The following is a 17141-nucleotide window of genomic DNA, read 5'->3' on the forward strand; positions in this document are numbered from 1 at the left end:
ATAAATAAAACCCAAAGTAGAATTATTTTCAAAGAACCTAAATTTCTGAAATAAGAAAAGAATAAAAGAAATCCTATTCAAAAAAGTTCATTATATCAACCACAAAAATCCCCAGAGAGATGAAAAGCACTCAAAATCAGACATAAAGGTAAAACACACAGAGAACAGGGATACACATCTGAAAAAGCATATACACCTTCTCTTATTTGTGTATATATAGAAACATATGTAGAGGGAAGAGAGACGACGATCAATTTGAAATGAGACATGTCCTTGCACAGATTGAAATAATGTGCTTTTATACATATAAAGCACTCTTGTTGGATGATTTTACAGATTTTAAGTTAGAAATTATTTCATCGTTGCAATGGCTATATACCAGTATAACTTCAATCTAAAGTTAGATGACAACATAAGCGAGTCCCAAGAGCTTATGCACATACGTAAAGAAGAAAATAAATACAACGTTAGCTTATACTTAATTACAAATAACATGTGACATGTCTCCAGATCAGGTAAAGAGTATATGTTTTAGCGCTGATCCAGCATATTATTCTGGTTCTTGGGTACTGGCCTACCCTCGTAGATGTTTAATGTAGTGAATTTTAATCGATATTCTAATATATCTTTTTATATATTTTAAAAATCTGCCTGTTTACAAATATCAAATGTCGTAATGATTTAAAAAAAAGGAAGAAAATTAGACCAATAGAAAAGAGGAAGAAAATCATTAAAAATGCCAAAGGGTACTGAATTGTTTCTAAATTTAAACCTAAATATTCTCGCCGGATCTGGACCACCGAATGTGTAATGCAACTTTATAAACAACGGCACCGTTCTTCTGTGTGTATTATATACTACTAGTACATAGATATCCAGTAACGTTATCTAAATTAGTCCCCCCTAACCTACCCTACTCCTCACACACTTTGATAAACATGACATCACCAAAGCTTTTATACCGTAAATAAGGCCAAACACTCACCTCATGTTCCTCAACCACACCACATGATGAGCGTCTTAATTAAAGAGATTTACATAAATCGTATGTTTTGGTAACTTAGCCCATCAAAGAAGTAACTCATAATTAAAAATGGCTCAATTCAAACAAAGACGTTTTAATCCCAATTTCATTAGTATCCTTTCCCTGAAAACAGTGATAAGCCATACTGATCGAATGCTCATAAACAAACATAAAACGGTATACATGGGAGTTGTAAAGAAGACATAAAATCAAGCCTCGAATTTGCTTCCTTGGACATCAACCACGAACCTATAACGCACATCGTTCTTCTCGAGTCTTTCAAACGCAGTGTTCACATAGTCCATCTTCACAATTTCGATGATAGAACTTAATCCTTTTTCTTTACAGAACTCAAGCATTTCCTCTGTTTCCTTCATGCTCCCTATGAAGCTCCCAGTTATCACTTTCCTCCCTATTTAATATCGTCATCACTCATCAGAACCCAAATTAATATTCCTAAAATAGTCACAACAATTAATTATGATTCAACGTACTTATTAATGTCTTTTACCATTGACTCACCAATCATAACCATAGGAGAGAGAAACTGCAACGGGTTGTTGATGACTCCCATGAGTATGAGTTTCCCATCAAGTCTAAGCAGAGACAAGTAAGGCTCAAGTGCATGATGAACAGGGACCGTGTCAATTATGTAATCCATTGAATCCGCCAATTCTTTCATCTTAGATTGGTCGGATCCGATCACGTAATCATCGGCTCCAAGATCTTGCAAAGCCTCTTCTCTCTTCTTGTTTGATGAGCTTATAACAGTCACGTGGTGACCCATTGCTTTGGCTATTTTCACACCCATGTGACCAACTCCACCTAACCCTAGTATGCCTCCTCTTAGGCCTGGTTTCTTCAGCCCGAAGTGGCTCAGTGGACTGTACACCGTCACACCGGCGCACAGTAACGGGGCCGCCTGCTCAACCGCCATTCCTTCTGGAATCTTCACCACAAACCTGAACATAAACTGGCCAACCTTTAGCCATAGATACCCTAACTTGTTTCATAAGAAGCCAAAACCTAAAGATACGGTTTGAAAGTCGACTGTTGTTTCAAAATATACGTAGGTATCAACTCTCCGGAGTATACTTCCACTGTTTTTAATATACACGTAGTTTTAGCAAAAAAAGAAAAAAAGTGTTTCACAATATAAAGTGTTTACATAATCCAAATCAACCTTTGTATTTAATATTTATTGCATATTTTGTGCGACCAATTTAATAATATATGTTTTTTATTAAATATCATTTTTCAAAATAACAATTTTCTTAATATTATTACTTTTAACTAAAACTACTAAAATAATGAGATAGTGGAAGTATGATAATTTAACAATGATCTTTTTTTTTTATAAACTAAGAAAATAATTTATTTCTTCTCTTTTTGTTGTTGTAGTACTCATTTATTATTATTTACGTGAGGAGTTATATGAATTGTATTCAATTCGTTTTTTTCGATATTTGATTCCTCGTTTGTATTATTAACAGAACATTTCTTAATCATTTTTAGAAAACTTTATATATTTAATCAAAACAAAGATACAAAGACATGATCGTTCTGTAGTATATAGAGACTATCATAAGTTAGAAAAAAAAAAGGAAAAGGAAAGAAGTTTACTTTTGATGAACGACGGTGGCTTTAGCGAAGCCACCTTGTGTAGGCTGACCATCGATGTAAACATCGTTGTAGCTCCAGATCTTCTTAGGACAGTACTGCTCCAGATCCTTCTCGCAGGGGCTACAGCCACCGCAACATCCAACGAGACAACCAACTCCAACTATATCACCTACGGTGAACTTGCTCACACCTGATCCCACCTCCACAACTTCCCCGACAACCTCGTGCCTGAGGAACATGAACTCAATTTCGTAGACTTATTAGTATTGATTTTTTTGGCTATAAGGAGAAGAAGAACAAAGAGAGAAAAAAATACCCAGGAACCATAGGGTAGTTTGACATGCCGAGATCGTTCTTGGTTTGATGAAGATCGGTGTGGCAGATTCCACAGCATATGATTCTTATGTGTACATCCTCTGGTCCTGTCTCCCTGTAAGAATAATAAATGATCTAACTCAAAACCCATTTGATGAAACTGAAAACGTAGAAAGATTCAAAGATGGAAAGAGGATAAAAGTTAACCTGAGAGTGTAAGTGTAAGGAGAGAGTAAACCAGATGGGTCTCTAGCAGCCCAGCCTGTTGTTTTCCTCTCCACCTCCATTTTCCCCATTCTTGATTCTACCTGTTCTCTGTTTCTTAATGCTTAGTATTTTTGAGCTCTCTTACTGATGCGTGTGTATTATTATTGTTATATAAAGGGGAAAGTTGGAAAACGTAACGCATGCGTAAATATGTGTCAGAAGATAATTGGTGTTTGTTCATTAGCGTACATTTGGGTGGCTATTTTGGTGTGTATTTGTTGACAAATTTGTCAAAGTTTTTGAAGTCTTTAGTCGCTGTAATAACTTCTAGAAAATAATTGATTTCTTCTTCTCTTTTTTTGCTGCATTGTTCTCATTTATTATGATTTATGTGAGGAATTATATGAGTTGTATTCACATTCGTAATTTGATCTTCGAACTTATATTAAAGTAGTATTAAAATGCAATGAGAGAAAAATAGTGAGTTTGTTAACTTTAAGCCCAAAAAAGAAAGATGAGAAGAAATTTGTCAGGTTTAAAATGAATAAAATAACCCATTCTGATATACAGACTCGTCAGCTATAGGGTCCAAGAGAAGAGAGTTGGTGAACAAACAAACACAGCGAGCATGGTGAGGTCTAATCTCACGTGTTTCTCGGTTTAAATCATGATAGATACAATTTGGCTCTGCCACGTGTATGTTACTTAGCCTCTGATTTCGACGGTCCAGATCTACTATGTTACAAATGTGAACGTAATTCGGATTAGACAAGAAGCTAAGCATCAACTAATTACTGTAGGGGAATGTTTTCTAAGGCTTTGGTAAATGGACTCATGAGATTGGGTTTTACAATCAACTCAAGTATTAACAAAGGCCCGGCCCGGCCCATACGATTAGAAATAATTTGATTTCGGTATGAACCGGGGAGTTGGACCGGTACACGAATCACGCCAAGAAACAGAAGCATGTGAACGTCATCTTCTCTCCGGGGGTGGGGGTTTCACCGCGCATTAAAACGTTACGCGGACTTGTGGCTGTAAATGGGGTCCAATGCTTTTTAACACACACGTCTCTCCTCGTATCACCACAGGTTCTCTTCTCTGAGAAAAAAAAAGAAGAAGAAGAAGAAGCAGCAGTAGTGTCTCCCCCCAATTTGCTAACTGACACAAAAGTTATGACGAAGCTTCTTGAGATGAATCATGCCCTTCGTTTTTCTGGAGGGCTTTATCGTACAACCAGGTACTTTTACTTTGACATTATTTCTCCCTCCTCCTCTTTGAGTTTGCCTGCCACTTTGAAACTTGTTGACCGGAGTTACAGGAACCGAGAGAGACCCGTCTGGATGTGTTGTTGTTCTGGAAGGAAACAAAAGCCTGTCTCTTTCTGTCAATTGCGTTTTGGGTTTTTCATTTTATGTAAGAAAAGAAATCGTCTTTCTTTCGTAGTTGCAGACTAAATGTTGCTTCCTTGGCACTGGCAACTTCACCCTCACAGTCACAGTTTTCTGGTGGATATTGCAGCATCCCTCCTCCTTCCCGCTTGAAACTGTGAGTAGTACCCCCCCTTTTTCACTATGCACCTTCTCTATTATTATATGATGATTACATTTCTATTAAGTATAGAATGGATTTTTTTTAAGCTATAGAAGAATAGCAGTTAGTATTGATGTGAAAACAATAGTGGAAATGTAATATCCTTTTATAAATCTTCGCTTTTAAGTCTCTCTCATGTTGCGTGTCTTCTGTTCCCTGGAGTCTCCAGTACTTGCTATGCAACACTATCTGCTGTGGTCAAGACTCATGAATCAGCCTTTGATGGGAAAGAAGCAGCTTCGCTTGTAGACGAGCTCAGAACCAACTTCAACACCGGCAGAACAAAGAGCTACGAGTGGAGAATCTCTCAGCTCCAGAACATTGCCAAAATGATTGACGAGAAAGAGAAAGCCATCACCGAAGCTTTGCATCAAGATCTTTCCAAGCCTGAGCTCGAAGCTTTTCTCGCTGAGGTTTCACTATTTACTTTTGATACCTTCCTTCCATGTTGGTCTATTATTTGTTTAAATCACACTCTTGAGTGTGTGTGTGTGTGTGTCAATCTTGTTTTTCATCAGCTTTCGAATACAAAATCATCATGTATGCTTGCAATCAAAGAGCTCAAGAACTGGATGGCTCCTGAAACGGTAGCTATCAAGACAAATCTCCAATGGCACTCTATTTTTTCCTCAATTATTTACTCTAACTTTTGCTCCAATGGTATTACCACTTGCCTCCTGATCTTATGCTTTGGACCTTTCAGGTCAAAACTTCGGTGACAACGTTTCCCTCATCTGCACAAATAGTCTCCGAACCTCTTGGAGTTGTTCTGGTCATCTCAGCCTGGAATTTTCCTTTCTGTAAGCTTAAAAACTGCTTTAAATTTTTTTTGAAACTTCCTCTGACTAAACACATTATTAATATGTCTTCTTCTGGTGTTTTGTTTAATTGTTTGCAGTATTGTCTGTTGAGCCAGTCATTGGAGCTATATCAGCTGGCAATGCTGTTGTGCTAAAACCTTCCGAAATCGCTCCGGCAACGTCTTCTCTTTTAGCAAAGCTGTTTAGCGAATATTTGGACGAGACAACGATCAGAGTTGTCCAAGGCGGAGTCCCTGAAACAACCGCACTACTCGATCAGAAATGGGACAAGATCTTCTTCACCGGTGGAGCAAGAGTTGGTCGCATCGTAATGGCTGCAGCTGCGAAGAACCTTACACCAGTGGTCCTAGAACTTGGTGGGAAGTGTCCAGCTCTTGTTGATTCAGATGTTAACCTACAAGTTAAAGATCAGCTTCTTCTACTTCTAAAGCATTATATTCATGTTTACATTACTCTAAAAAACACTGTGTGTGTTTTGTGATTTGAAGGTTGCTGCTAGGAGGATCATAACAGGGAAATGGGGTTGTAACAATGGACAGGCTTGCATTGGCGTTGACTACGTGATCACAACTAAAGACTTTGCACCAAAACTGGTAAAAGGCTAAGCCAATGATCAAACTATACTCTTTATTTTGTTTCTCAAGCTAAACCAAGCAGTACAGATAAATGCTCTGAAGACTGAACTGAAGACATTCTTTGGGGAGAATCCATTAGACTCCAAGGACTTGTCGCGGATAGTGAACTCTTTCCACTTCAAACGCTTGGAGAGTATGATGAAAGAGAATGGAGTTGCTGACAAGATTGTTCATGGAGGCCAAACAATGGAAGATAAGCTAAAAATATCTCCAACGATACTAGTTGATGTGCCAGAGGGATCTACTATGATGCACGAAGAGATATTCGGACCGTTACTTCCTGTGGTAACCGTATCAAAGATTGAAGATGGGTTTCAGGTTATACGGTCAAAGCCAAAGCCTTTGGCGGCGTATCTCTTCACAGACAACAAAGAGTTGCAGAATCAGTTCGTGCAGAACGTGTCTGCAGGAGGAATGGGCATCAATGAGACCGTCTTACATGTAAGAAGAGAGAACGTTTTTTTCCCCAAACCATACAAAATAAGATGCTAGCTCTCTCACACTTAAAGATGGTCTTGTTTTTTTTTTCACTGCAGGTGACTTTGAAAGATTTACCGTTTGGAGGAGTTGGGGAGAGTGGGATTGGGGCTTACCACGGTAAATTCTCGTATGAGACGTTTAGCCATAAGAAGGGAGTTCTTTACAGGAGCTTTGATGGTGACTCGGATTTAAGATACCCTCCTTACACACCCGAGAAGAAGAGGGTGCTTAAGGCTTTGCTCTCTTCAGACATATTTGGCGCCATTTTGGCTTTCTTTGGGTTCTCTAAAGACTCATGATCACATGTTATTATCACTTGGAATTTTACAACTGAGAAAGTTGAATACTCAGATGGAGAGATAAGATAAGATTAGGGTATGAATAAAAATATTACTTGAAAATTATATCATAGTAGAGTACTGATTATTAATCCGTATATGAGCATAGTTAGTTCTTCATTTGTATTTGGCTATTTGCAAATGATATGATCGGATTCTAAACTCAATCACTATGGTCTATACAGCATGATTTAGTGTCCTATATATATAAAAATCACATGAAAATACTTAAGGACGGAGTCTCCAAAAACCAATGTTGTTGGACGCTAAAGATGTAAGAAATCTATAATATAGTGATAAGTATTTGGATTCATATTTAGCTTTAGCTGAAAATCTCACAGAAGGGTACTGGCATTACCACAGCTCATTTTGTTGCGGTGGATAACCTTGCATTAAATTAACATGGCCACACCGAGCTACTACTACATAGTCCACTTTGGTCAGTCCCGCGATATAGTCCAGATGGCCACACCAACTGTACTGTGTGACACAGTCTGTGTCGTCGTATTTATCATCCAAAAAAAAACTTCACATGTTCATGAGTTTTTATATAGACGCTAATTAAGTTTTTATTGTTTTTTTTTTGCTAAAAAGTTTTTATTGTTAACGTATATAGAAAATCAGAAATAAATAAAATGAATAATGGTTAAATAACATCATCTTTGTAACTACCTTGATTTAATGTCAAACGTAGAAAATACATCCCAGATAGTCTCTGAGTCTACTCCAAACCTCAGTTAGCGATTTATCGTGATTTTAAACATTGGTATGCATTAATGATAACAACTGTGAAATACTGAAATGTTATGGGAAACTCGATCGAACTCCAGAAATGGTGGAGGGTGTGAAATAAAAGATCACTTAGGATAAATAAATATTTTAACCGGACCATGCTTTTGTCTCGCAAGTCACACTCCAAGTCCAAGTCTTTATCAAACATAAATTGTGTAATTTAATTTGAGCAGCTCGTCATTATATGGTTCTGCTTCTGTCCCAACCATATTTACTTCAACATTGAGATCTGCGCACCATTCCTCCGCTTTAAATTGAGAGTGCGAATGGTATGTATACAAATTACTCCCATAAATGACCTGTATCTACTTCTCCACTCTATGCAATTTAATATTTGGCCATATAGTGTCTTATATCATGATGGGAAGTGTTAGGTATCTTTTACTATTCCTCGAGGAAACCCTTTCTTTTGCCTAAAGTGTATTTTGTTTCTCTACTAAAAACATACCAAAACTGATAGATTTTGTTCAGGTTATGAGATTTCAATATGTGAAGTCTAAACAAAAAGTTGGCGTAAATAATACCAATACAAAAAAACTAAAAAGAGGTAAAACACTTGTCAACTGGCAATGTCTTAGTTTTCTGAACTTCTGAACCAAATAGATGCTTATTTTACGAACATGAGTAGAAAGATAGGTAGTTGTTTGTTTACTCGCATTTACTACCTTGAGTGTTGTGTAAAAATTAGATTTGTTTAATTTGAGAAAATGCACATGTCTCAGAGCTTAATTATATAACATACATATCCTGATACATTATAATTGTTTTGAACAAAAAAATGATACATTATAATTTAGGATATATGAAAAATCGAATGTATTTGTGATATGATCATTTACTGCATCTTCGTTGACTAAACATTGGTTGTATATGCAGCGAGAAGATTTAAATCCATTTTATTCACTCAACTAACATAGTGAACTTTAAAACTACCAAAAACTAAAATTTATGCATGAACATTTGAAATAGTATTTACCATGAGTTGTCGATTTCATGTTTTTTTTCTAGTTAGAGTGGCCAATCTTAGACAATGATCGATGTCTGAGAGTTACGTGATCGATATGATACCGTTGGCCAAAAGTATCTTCGCGCGTGCATCTATTTCTGTCCTCAGACGAACACGTTTCATCATTATCCACTATTGAGAGCGAACTTACAAGACTAATAGCATAGTATCTTTTTTTTTTGTCATAAAATAGCATAGTATCTCCATCCATAGTATCTCCATCTATATATATTCAACTTTTTAATAAGAATATAGGCTTCCATATGGTTCGGTAATCCTAGTCTGAGGTTGCACCTAACTAAGCCGTTGCTTTCCAGCTAGGTGACTTCCTTAGTTTGTGCAACCTATTTATCCTCCTTGAACCGGCCTATTGGTTTGTTTGCATTTTGCATTGGGTTCGTATTGGAGTTTTCATATCCATATTAGGGTTAACATTATCTTATGATTCATTAATGACTCTTTATACCAAACAATGCAAATGGCCTACAAATTTTCTAGATAAATTGCACCTCCTAATTTTTCTTATGTTTCTAATCATCATGTAACATGGAAGTTAAAATTCAATATTTTTATAATTAGTGAGAATCAATTAATCATTGACCAATTACGCGTCTAAATAATTCACCTTTCGATAAATCTTTAGGCCAGAATTTAGACAGATTACAACTAATAATGCATACTTGATTACCAAAAGGGACAAAACTGAGCCTGGAAAAACAAAACCAATTTTCTAGCAAGACTACAAAAACCGAGTGGAAACGTTTGAAGCGGATTGTCGGCTTAAGTCGTTGTCCAAACAACACACTACCATAAGGAAAATTTAATGTGTCTCTTATTTATATATGTTTTACATTAACTGCGTGCAAACTCACTCTCTATAACTCTCTTCCTATTATTGTCCTCTCTCTCCACTCAATCAACCTCTATAAATGTAATACGAGTCAGAACGATCAAAGACCACACCAACGAGTCTAAAAGACAAAACGGGCGATATATCATATATATATCACTGAAATGTATTCCTCAGTGAAGCTCTGTTTCCTCCCATTAATGGCTGCTATAGCCATGAAAGCTTGTCGTCTTTCCTCACAAGATCTCCACATCTTTTACCTCTACGTAGAAAAAAACTTCACATCCCTAACCATATTTTCCATCTCTCTCATTCTCGGATGGACGCTTTACATTATGAACCGACCCAAACCCGTTTACCTCGTTGACTTCAGCTGCTACCTCCCACCGTCTCATCTCAGAATCAGCGTCCCGAAGATCATGCGCCACGTAAGAGTTATACGCGAGCAAGGCATGTGGGCGAAGACAGGCGAGCACGATTACTTGATGGACTTCGTCGAGAAGATTCTAGAACGGTCCGGCCTAGGCCAAGAGACCCACATACCGGAAGGTCTACATTGCTTGCCGCTAGAACAAACGATGGCCGGGTCACGTAAAGAGACTACAGACGTTATACTAGGAGCGGTCGATAATGTTCTCCGCAACACTGGAGTTAGCCCGAGTGATATAGGTATATTGGTGGTGAACTCGAGCACTTTTAATCCTACTCCGTCGTTAGCAACTATTATTGTTAACAAGTATAAACTTAGGGATAATATAAAGAGCTTGAATCTTGGTGGGATGGGGTGTAGTGCTGGCGTCATCGCTATAGATGTCGCAAAGAGTTTGTTACAAGTTCATAGAAACACTTACGCTCTTGTGGTCAGCACCGAGAACATTACTCAGAACTTGTACTTAGGTAACAACAAATCAATGTTGGTTACAAACTGTTTGTTCCGGGTAGGTGGGGCTGCGATTTTGCTTTCCAACATTTCTAAAGACCGGAAACGCGCAAAATACAAGCTTGCTCACACGGTCAGGGTCCATACCGGGTCAGATGACCGGTCATACGGATGTGCTACACAAGAAGATGATGAAGATGGTTTGGTTGGAGTTTCCTTGTCGAAGGATCTACCTATGGTAGCTGCAAGAACCCTAAAGATTAATATCGCAACTTTGGGTCCACTTGTTCTTCCCATGCGTGAAAAGCTTCGCTTCTTCGTAACGTTCGTTAAGAAGAAGTTTATCAACCCCAAGATCAAGCATTACATGCCAGATTTCAAGCTAGCTTTCGAGCATTTTTGTATACATGCGGGAGGTAGAGCGCTTATAGATGAACTAGAGAAGAATCTTAATCTATCTACGTTAAACGTTGAAGCATCGAGAATGACATTACACAGGTTTGGTAATACATCGTCGAGTTCCATTTGGTATGAGTTGGCTTACACTGAAGCCAAGGGCAGGATGAAGAAAGGAGATAGGATTTGGCAGATAGCATTGGGGTCAGGGTTTAAATGCAATAGTTCTGTTTGGGTGGCTCTTCGTAACGTTAAGCCTTCTGCTAATAATCCTTGGGAAGATTGTCTTCACAAATATCCAGTTGAGATCGATGTATGACTAATGGTAATTAAGACTGGATAGTTAGTGATTCTCTCTTATAAGTCTTCTTTGTCTTTTTCTTTTTATGCGGTGTTGCACTGTTGCTTCGTCTCGTGAAAGATTTCGTGTACTTCCTAAATTTTATGTAGTAAAATATCTTTGAGTATTCAAATAGGATGTAAACAGTGAGTCTATATAGTATATCCCCATGACCATACAAGGATGTAAACAGTGAGTGTCTATATCCCCATGACCATACAATATAAACTTTTTATCATATATAGGGCAAAATACAATTTTTATTTTAACATTTGTCATCAAATTAAATTCCCAAAATAACACATGTTAACGAAGAGTGTCCAAACTTGTACATATTTATTTTATGATAAGTATTATAATTATCAAAACGTAAGTATTCTCAGTATCTATAGCTAACAACTCATAGATGCCTTTTACAAAAAGAAAAAAAAATTCATAGATAGCATAATATGGAACATAGAAGGTGAAAAATATAGTTTTTTTCTTCTCTAAAATGATACGTGTTGATATCATATAGTTTTACGAGAATTTCCAATAAAGATTGTTCCCAAGATTGTAAGCCCAATATAATATTTATATTTAATTGTAGATATTTCAAATCATGAAAAAATACAACAGAATATATCTGAGATATTTTTTTTTTGAAAAATATATCTGAGCTATTTTATGGGATTTTCTTAATTTTGAAAGACTTTTTCTTGGATTCACCCCCTAGAGTGAACCTTTAGGTTCACCAACCAATAAGAATTAATTATTTTAGATTGAGTATCTTTTGAAAAAGGAACCATAATAATTGTCAAGTTATATTATGTTTTAAAATAAAAAAGTAAAAATAAATAAAAGTAATAGTAATTGTATAAATGTATTTAAAAAAACTATATATAAATTTTAAGGTTTAGAATTTATCTAAAGGTTTAAGATTTAGAATTAAAAAATTCAGTGTTTTATGATTTAGAGTTTGATATTTATGAATTAGAATTTATGATTTATCCAAGGGTTTAGGAGTTATCCAAGAGTTTATGGGTTAGGATTAGGGTTTAGGGTATAGTTTTTTGCTGGCGGATTTAAAATTATTTTTCAAAAATTTGGGTTTTGTTAATTACTATTTTTATTTATTTTACATTTATTTTAAAAATATAATGCAATTTGATAATTATTTTATTTCATTTTTTAAAAGATACTCAATCTAAGATAATAAGTTTCTATTGGTTGGTGAACCTAAAGGTTCACCCTAGGGGGTGAACCCAAAAATAACTCATTTAGAAATAAATATCACATTGAGTGTTCTCTAACAAACTTTACTGTTCGATGATTCATTATGCCATAGGCATGTTGAGATATCCCTTAAAAATGGGAAGAAAATATTCAGCAAATCAATTTTGCATGTGAGATGACGAAACTGGTCTCGGTATAAACAATAATACTTCGGTGGCAGCATCAATAATCTGAAGATATGTCTTTTGCATGGAGCAGCTTGATACGACTATCATTAAATAATCTCGTTAATCGCGTGGCAATCGATTTTCTTAACTAGATTTGGCTCTTTTGGAAAACAGCTGGAGCACAGATATTAACAACCAAATCCTTAAACAGTGTAAAGCCCAGCAATATGTTAACACCACAAGTTGCAGAAATAAACAAGCTTCCAAAAAGTCATGTGCCTCTGTTTTGTATTCTTGACAAAGACAATGTAACCAATGTACAAGACTAGACCGACCTTTTTGTTTTGTTTTAATCTATCATATTATCACAAGAACATATAATGAAATTATGATTGAACTCGTTATTAAATCACTCTAGAAAATTCTAATTCCTAAAACCTGAATATCCTTACTACAAAACCTTACAAAAAACCCTGAAATCATACTGAAACATCAAATATTATCATTTGGAAATAACACATATGGTATGTATGATTTGTGTATTGAAACTTGAAAGAGGCGTGTTTGTTTTTATTTTATTTTTGTTCATCTCGGTTAAGTAAATCACTATACCACGCGAGATCAATATCTTCGACAACCAATACATGATCGTGCGAGTAAACCTTAAATAGTTAAATGTGAATGGTATAAGATCTTCCTGTATCCCTTTTTCTATTAGTTAAATTTTCACGTATCTGTTTTTCTTCTATTCGAAGAAACGATTGTGCGCTACTATAAACTTCATGTGTCTATTAAACTATTAGTACAAACGAGGTAGATAAAATATTATTATTTGCTTATAAGAATAAACTAACCAGAAAAGGAAAGTCGGTGGTTATAAAATATTAAACGCTCAAATTCTGGTCGGTTAATATGGTCTTGTCGTTCGTAATTAGAGGTTACAAATAATGGGTTTAGCTAGTTGTTGTATGTTCTTCATCCTCGTTATTTACTCTTTTTTTTTTACACGAACCTCGTTATTTACTCCAGAAATGGATTTGATATGGTATTGAACAAACTCATTTTTTTGGATCCTAGTTTTTTTGGATCCTAGTTATGGACTTATTTGGTTACATTCAACACGTTCCACTCTTTACATGCATTTGTGGTCTCGCTATTTGGATTGAAATCATTGCTAAAATAAATGGCCTTCAAATCTTGGTTTGTTATTATTATTACTCTACCCACATTATATTAACTACACTAGTATCGTATTAACCAGTATAAAATATATTTGTCATAAAATCGATTCGTGAACTTCTTAACGCATTTTACATTGTTGTTAATTTTAATTAAAAATACAATATTCACATGAAAGGTTATATTCAATTGACATAATTACACTCTTGAGAAAATATGTTTATAGTAAATTTTATAGAGATGAATCTGCCACTCCCACTGCCACTTAACATGCATTTACCCAAAAAGATGAACATGCTAATAATTAGGTTCAAAACACATGTTAATAATTGAAATAATACAACTTTTTTTTTGCTTGGCTTCAACTCAACGTGAAAATATTAATATCTCTTTTGTTTTTGAAGAAAGTAGTATTTTTGATCAAAATAGAGAAGTATTTTTTTTTTTGAAAAAAGAAAATTATTAGATTTTCTAATGGATCTTGGGTTAGTATAAAAACAATTAATAGATTTTGACAAATTTGAATAATCGGATAGATAAAAACGCGTAAAATAATTGACATCCACTTCTTTCGAGAGAGAGAGAGGACAGTGCGATATATCTACTTCAGGACCAGACCTCTCCCTCTCTCTATATATCTTCACGAGTGAAACCAACTCTCCCCTCTCTCGAAAACAGCAGTAACAATGGCGGAGAAGTCGAGCTTCTTCGTCCATTTCACCTTTCTTCTGCTCATTACAATAACATGTTGTCAAGGAGGGAGGAGTCCTTTGCGGCGTTGGTCTGAGAGAACATTGATGGAGGACGGCCACGATCTCTCGAGGCCTCTCAAGCTGACGTTTGGCGGTCCTTCTCGGAACTGGACTGACGCCATTCCCATCGGCAATGGTCGCCTCGGAGCTACGATCTGGGGAGGCGTCTCTTCCGAGACTCTCAACATCAATGGTAAGTCTGAAACGACGTCGCTTCCTTTTTTTTTTAAACGCTGGAAAACGACGTCGCTTCTCTGTTATTCCCTTTTTTCCATTGTTGTGTAGTGTAAAACGGCGTCGCTTCTCTGTTTTTTTCTGGCCCTTTTTTTTTGGGTTCCATTGTTTGTGTTGTGCAGTCTTCTTTTGAAGTTTAAAAAAAAATATATATTCTGGGGAGGTTGGTAATAAATGAAGCTCTACAGTCTCTGCTAATGTCAGATTGTTGGTTTCATGACTCGTGTTTCTCGGATACATTTATTGAAATGACAGAACATGGGATTATGCTTTGGGTCATAGTCTTATAGATCATAACCAACTTTTAATGAAACTGGATCTCTTATTTGTCTCTGTGTAATAAAATGCTTAAAAAAACGTTCTTGATTCTTGTTTTTTTGCTGCTCTGTTGTGTTCTTTCAATAGCTGTGGATCTGAAGTGTTAAACTTTATTTGACAGAGGACACAATCTGGACCGGAGTACCAGCAGATTACACGAACCCGAATGCTCCAGAAGCATTATCACAAGTTAGGAACCTCGTCGACGAAAGAAAATACGCCGAAGCTACTTCAGAAGCTGTCAAGTTATCAGGCCATCCTTCTGATGTAATGTCTTTAATGTTTTCTCTTCCTTTTGAGTTCTTGTTTAAAGATTAATCCTCTGTTTATTGGTTTCTTCTCTACACAGGTTTATCAGATAGTGGGAGATTTGAATCTACAGTTCGACAGCTCGCATCGCAAGTACACTCAAGACTCTTACCGCCGTGAACTCGACTTGGAAACAGCACTAGCTAAAGTAAGCTACTCCGTCGGTTCCGTGGAGTTCTCTCGAGAGTTCTTCGCTTCTCATCCGGATCAAGTGATCGTGGTCAAGATCTCCGCGAGCAAACCGGGGACACTCTCTTTCAAAGCGTCTTTCGACAGTGACTTGCACCATCACTCGGAGACTAAGGGGAATCAGATTCTGATGCAGGGAAGCTGTCGCCCCAAGCGTCTTCCTGTGAACTTGAGCAAAAGCATCAACGCCACTAATATTCCTTACGATGATCACAAAGGGCTGCAGTTTGCCGCCGTCCTTGAAGTGAGAGTGAGCAGCGGCGGCTCTGTGTCTTCCTTGGGTGGCAAGAAACTAAGCGTTGATAAAGCTGACTGGGCGGTTCTGGTTCTGACTGCTGCGTCTAACTTTGACGGTCCGTTTACCATGCCGGTTGATTCCAAGAGAGATCCCTCTAAGGAATGCGTTGACAGAATCAGCTCGGTCCAGAAGTATTCATACTCTGATCTTTACGGTCGTCATTTGGGAGATTATCAGAAGCTTTTCAACCGGGTCTCTCTTCAACTCTCTGGCAGTGGAGGTAATAATAAAACAGTTTCAACAGCTGAAAGGGTGCGATCGTTTAGAAAGGATGAAGACCCTTCGTTGGTGGAACTTTTGTTCCAGTATGGTCGGTACCTTCTTATATCTTCTTCAAGACCTGGAACTCAGGTGGCTAACTTGCAGGGGATATGGAACAGAGACATTCAGCCGCCATGGGAGTGCGTTTTTCTTCCCTCTTTTTTTTTTTCATCGTTTCTCTTCACTTGATGTGTGTCACTAACTCGCTTTAGCTTCTTATGGTGGTATGTGCAGTGGTGCTCCTCACCTGAATATTAATCTCCAGATGAACTATTGGCATTCTCTTCCTGCTAATATCCGGGAATGTCAAGAACCGTTGTTTGATTATATGTCTGCTTTAGCTATCAATGGCCGCAAGACAGCACAAGTAAGCTCCTATCCTTTCAGTATTGATGGTCGTTATATTTTTGACATCAATGTGTGAAACTAGTTGAATGATTGTGTCCTTAGATATGATGAGTCATCAGTCTAATGATCCCACCATATAGGTGAACTACGGAGCAAGTGGTTGGGTGGCACATCAAGTATCAGACATATGGGCGAAAACTTCACCGGATAGAGGTGAGGCAGTGTGGGCTCTATGGCCAATGGGTGGAGCTTGGCTCTGCACTCATGCATGGGAGCATTATACTTACACAATGGATAAGGTAAGGAGGTCCTATCAGTTTTTCTTTAACCTGACTCTGTTTTTTAACCTCTACTTGTTTTTGATCAATTTCTAGGAATTTCTTAAAAAGAAAGGATATCCATTGTTGGAAGGATGCACATCGTTTCTATTGGACTGGCTAATCAAAGGCAAAGACGGATATCTTCAGACCAATCCATCAACATCCCCTGAGCATATGTTCACAGCTCCAGATGGCAAACCTGCCAGTGTTAGCTACTCATCAACCATGGATATTGCCATTGTAAAAGAAGT

At 36.9% G+C, this 17141-nt stretch overlaps 4 protein-coding genes across 6 annotated transcripts; 3 read left to right on the forward strand and 1 right to left on the reverse strand.

Annotated features, from left to right (window-relative positions):
* Positions 1-1102: 1102 nt before the first annotated feature.
* LOC130501400 (cinnamyl alcohol dehydrogenase 5-like) lies at positions 1103-3310 on the reverse strand. The gene is made up of 5 exons (XM_056996310.1): positions 3170-3310; positions 2964-3077; positions 2648-2875; positions 1547-1986; positions 1103-1436 (listed from the first exon to the last, which is right to left on the reverse strand). The coding sequence occupies exons 1-5, from the start codon at positions 3256-3258 to the stop codon at positions 1234-1236; spliced, it is 1074 nt and encodes a 357-aa protein (XP_056852290.1). The 5' UTR covers positions 3259-3310; the 3' UTR covers positions 1103-1233.
* Positions 3311-4225: 915 nt separating this feature from the next.
* LOC130501398 (aldehyde dehydrogenase family 3 member I1, chloroplastic) lies at positions 4226-7102 on the forward strand. Of its 3 annotated transcripts, none has more exons than XM_056996307.1 (9): positions 4226-4409; positions 4622-4717; positions 4932-5175; positions 5281-5349; positions 5466-5562; positions 5661-5983; positions 6072-6176; positions 6246-6659; positions 6755-7102. In XM_056996307.1, the coding sequence occupies exons 1-9, from the start codon at positions 4345-4347 to the stop codon at positions 6995-6997; spliced, it is 1656 nt and encodes a 551-aa protein (XP_056852287.1). In that variant the 5' UTR covers positions 4226-4344; the 3' UTR covers positions 6998-7102. The 3 variants fall into 3 exon arrangements, with proteins under 3 accessions (XP_056852287.1, XP_056852286.1, XP_056852288.1); XM_056996306.1 differs by having other exon boundaries at positions 4229-4409; positions 4616-4717; XM_056996308.1 differs by having other exon boundaries at positions 4275-4409; positions 4491-4717.
* Positions 7103-9772: 2670 nt separating this feature from the next.
* On the forward strand, positions 9773-11433 carry LOC130501397 (3-ketoacyl-CoA synthase 16-like). Its single transcript, XM_056996305.1, has one exon. It carries the CDS (start codon positions 9849-9851, stop codon positions 11277-11279), a length of 1431 nt encoding a protein of 476 aa, XP_056852285.1. The 5' UTR covers positions 9773-9848; the 3' UTR covers positions 11280-11433.
* Positions 11434-14464: 3031 nt separating this feature from the next.
* On the forward strand, positions 14465-17136 carry LOC130501399 (alpha-L-fucosidase 2-like; the record flags this gene model as incomplete). The annotated part of the gene is made up of 6 exons (XM_056996309.1): positions 14465-14806; positions 15287-15432; positions 15515-16362; positions 16457-16589; positions 16711-16869; positions 16945-17136. Coding segments are annotated over exons 1-6 (1737 nt in total), but the record flags the coding sequence as incomplete, so codon positions are not given.
* Positions 17137-17141: the final 5 nt, after the last annotated feature.

This window comes from Raphanus sativus, unplaced genomic scaffold (genome assembly GCF_000801105.2).
Source record: "Raphanus sativus cultivar WK10039 unplaced genomic scaffold, ASM80110v3 Scaffold0184, whole genome shotgun sequence".
NCBI classification, from domain to species: Eukaryota; Viridiplantae; Streptophyta; class Magnoliopsida; order Brassicales; family Brassicaceae; genus Raphanus; species Raphanus sativus.

Coding starts and splice junctions, on each gene's coding strand:
- LOC130501400 (XM_056996310.1), bottom strand. CDS start 3,258: ATGGGGAAAATGGAGGTGGAGAGGAAAACAACAGGCTGGGCTGCTAGA. Junction 2,876..2,963: donor AACTACCCTATGGTTCCTGG/GTATTTTTTTCT, acceptor CATGTTCCTCAG/GCACGAGGTTGTCGGGGAAG. Junction 1,437..1,546: donor CTCTCCTATGGTTATGATTG/GTGAGTCAATGG, acceptor GATATTAAATAG/GGAGGAAAGTGATAACTGGG.
- LOC130501398 (XM_056996306.1), top strand. CDS start 4,345: ATGACGAAGCTTCTTGAGATGAATCATGCCCTTCGTTTTTCTGGAGGG. Junction 5,176..5,280: donor TCGAAGCTTTTCTCGCTGAG/GTTTCACTATTT, acceptor GTTTTTCATCAG/CTTTCGAATACAAAATCATC. Junction 6,177..6,245: donor AAGACTTTGCACCAAAACTG/GTAAAAGGCTAA, acceptor CAAGCAGTACAG/ATAAATGCTCTGAAGACTGA.
- LOC130501397 (XM_056996305.1), top strand. CDS start 9,849: ATGTATTCCTCAGTGAAGCTCTGTTTCCTCCCATTAATGGCTGCTATA.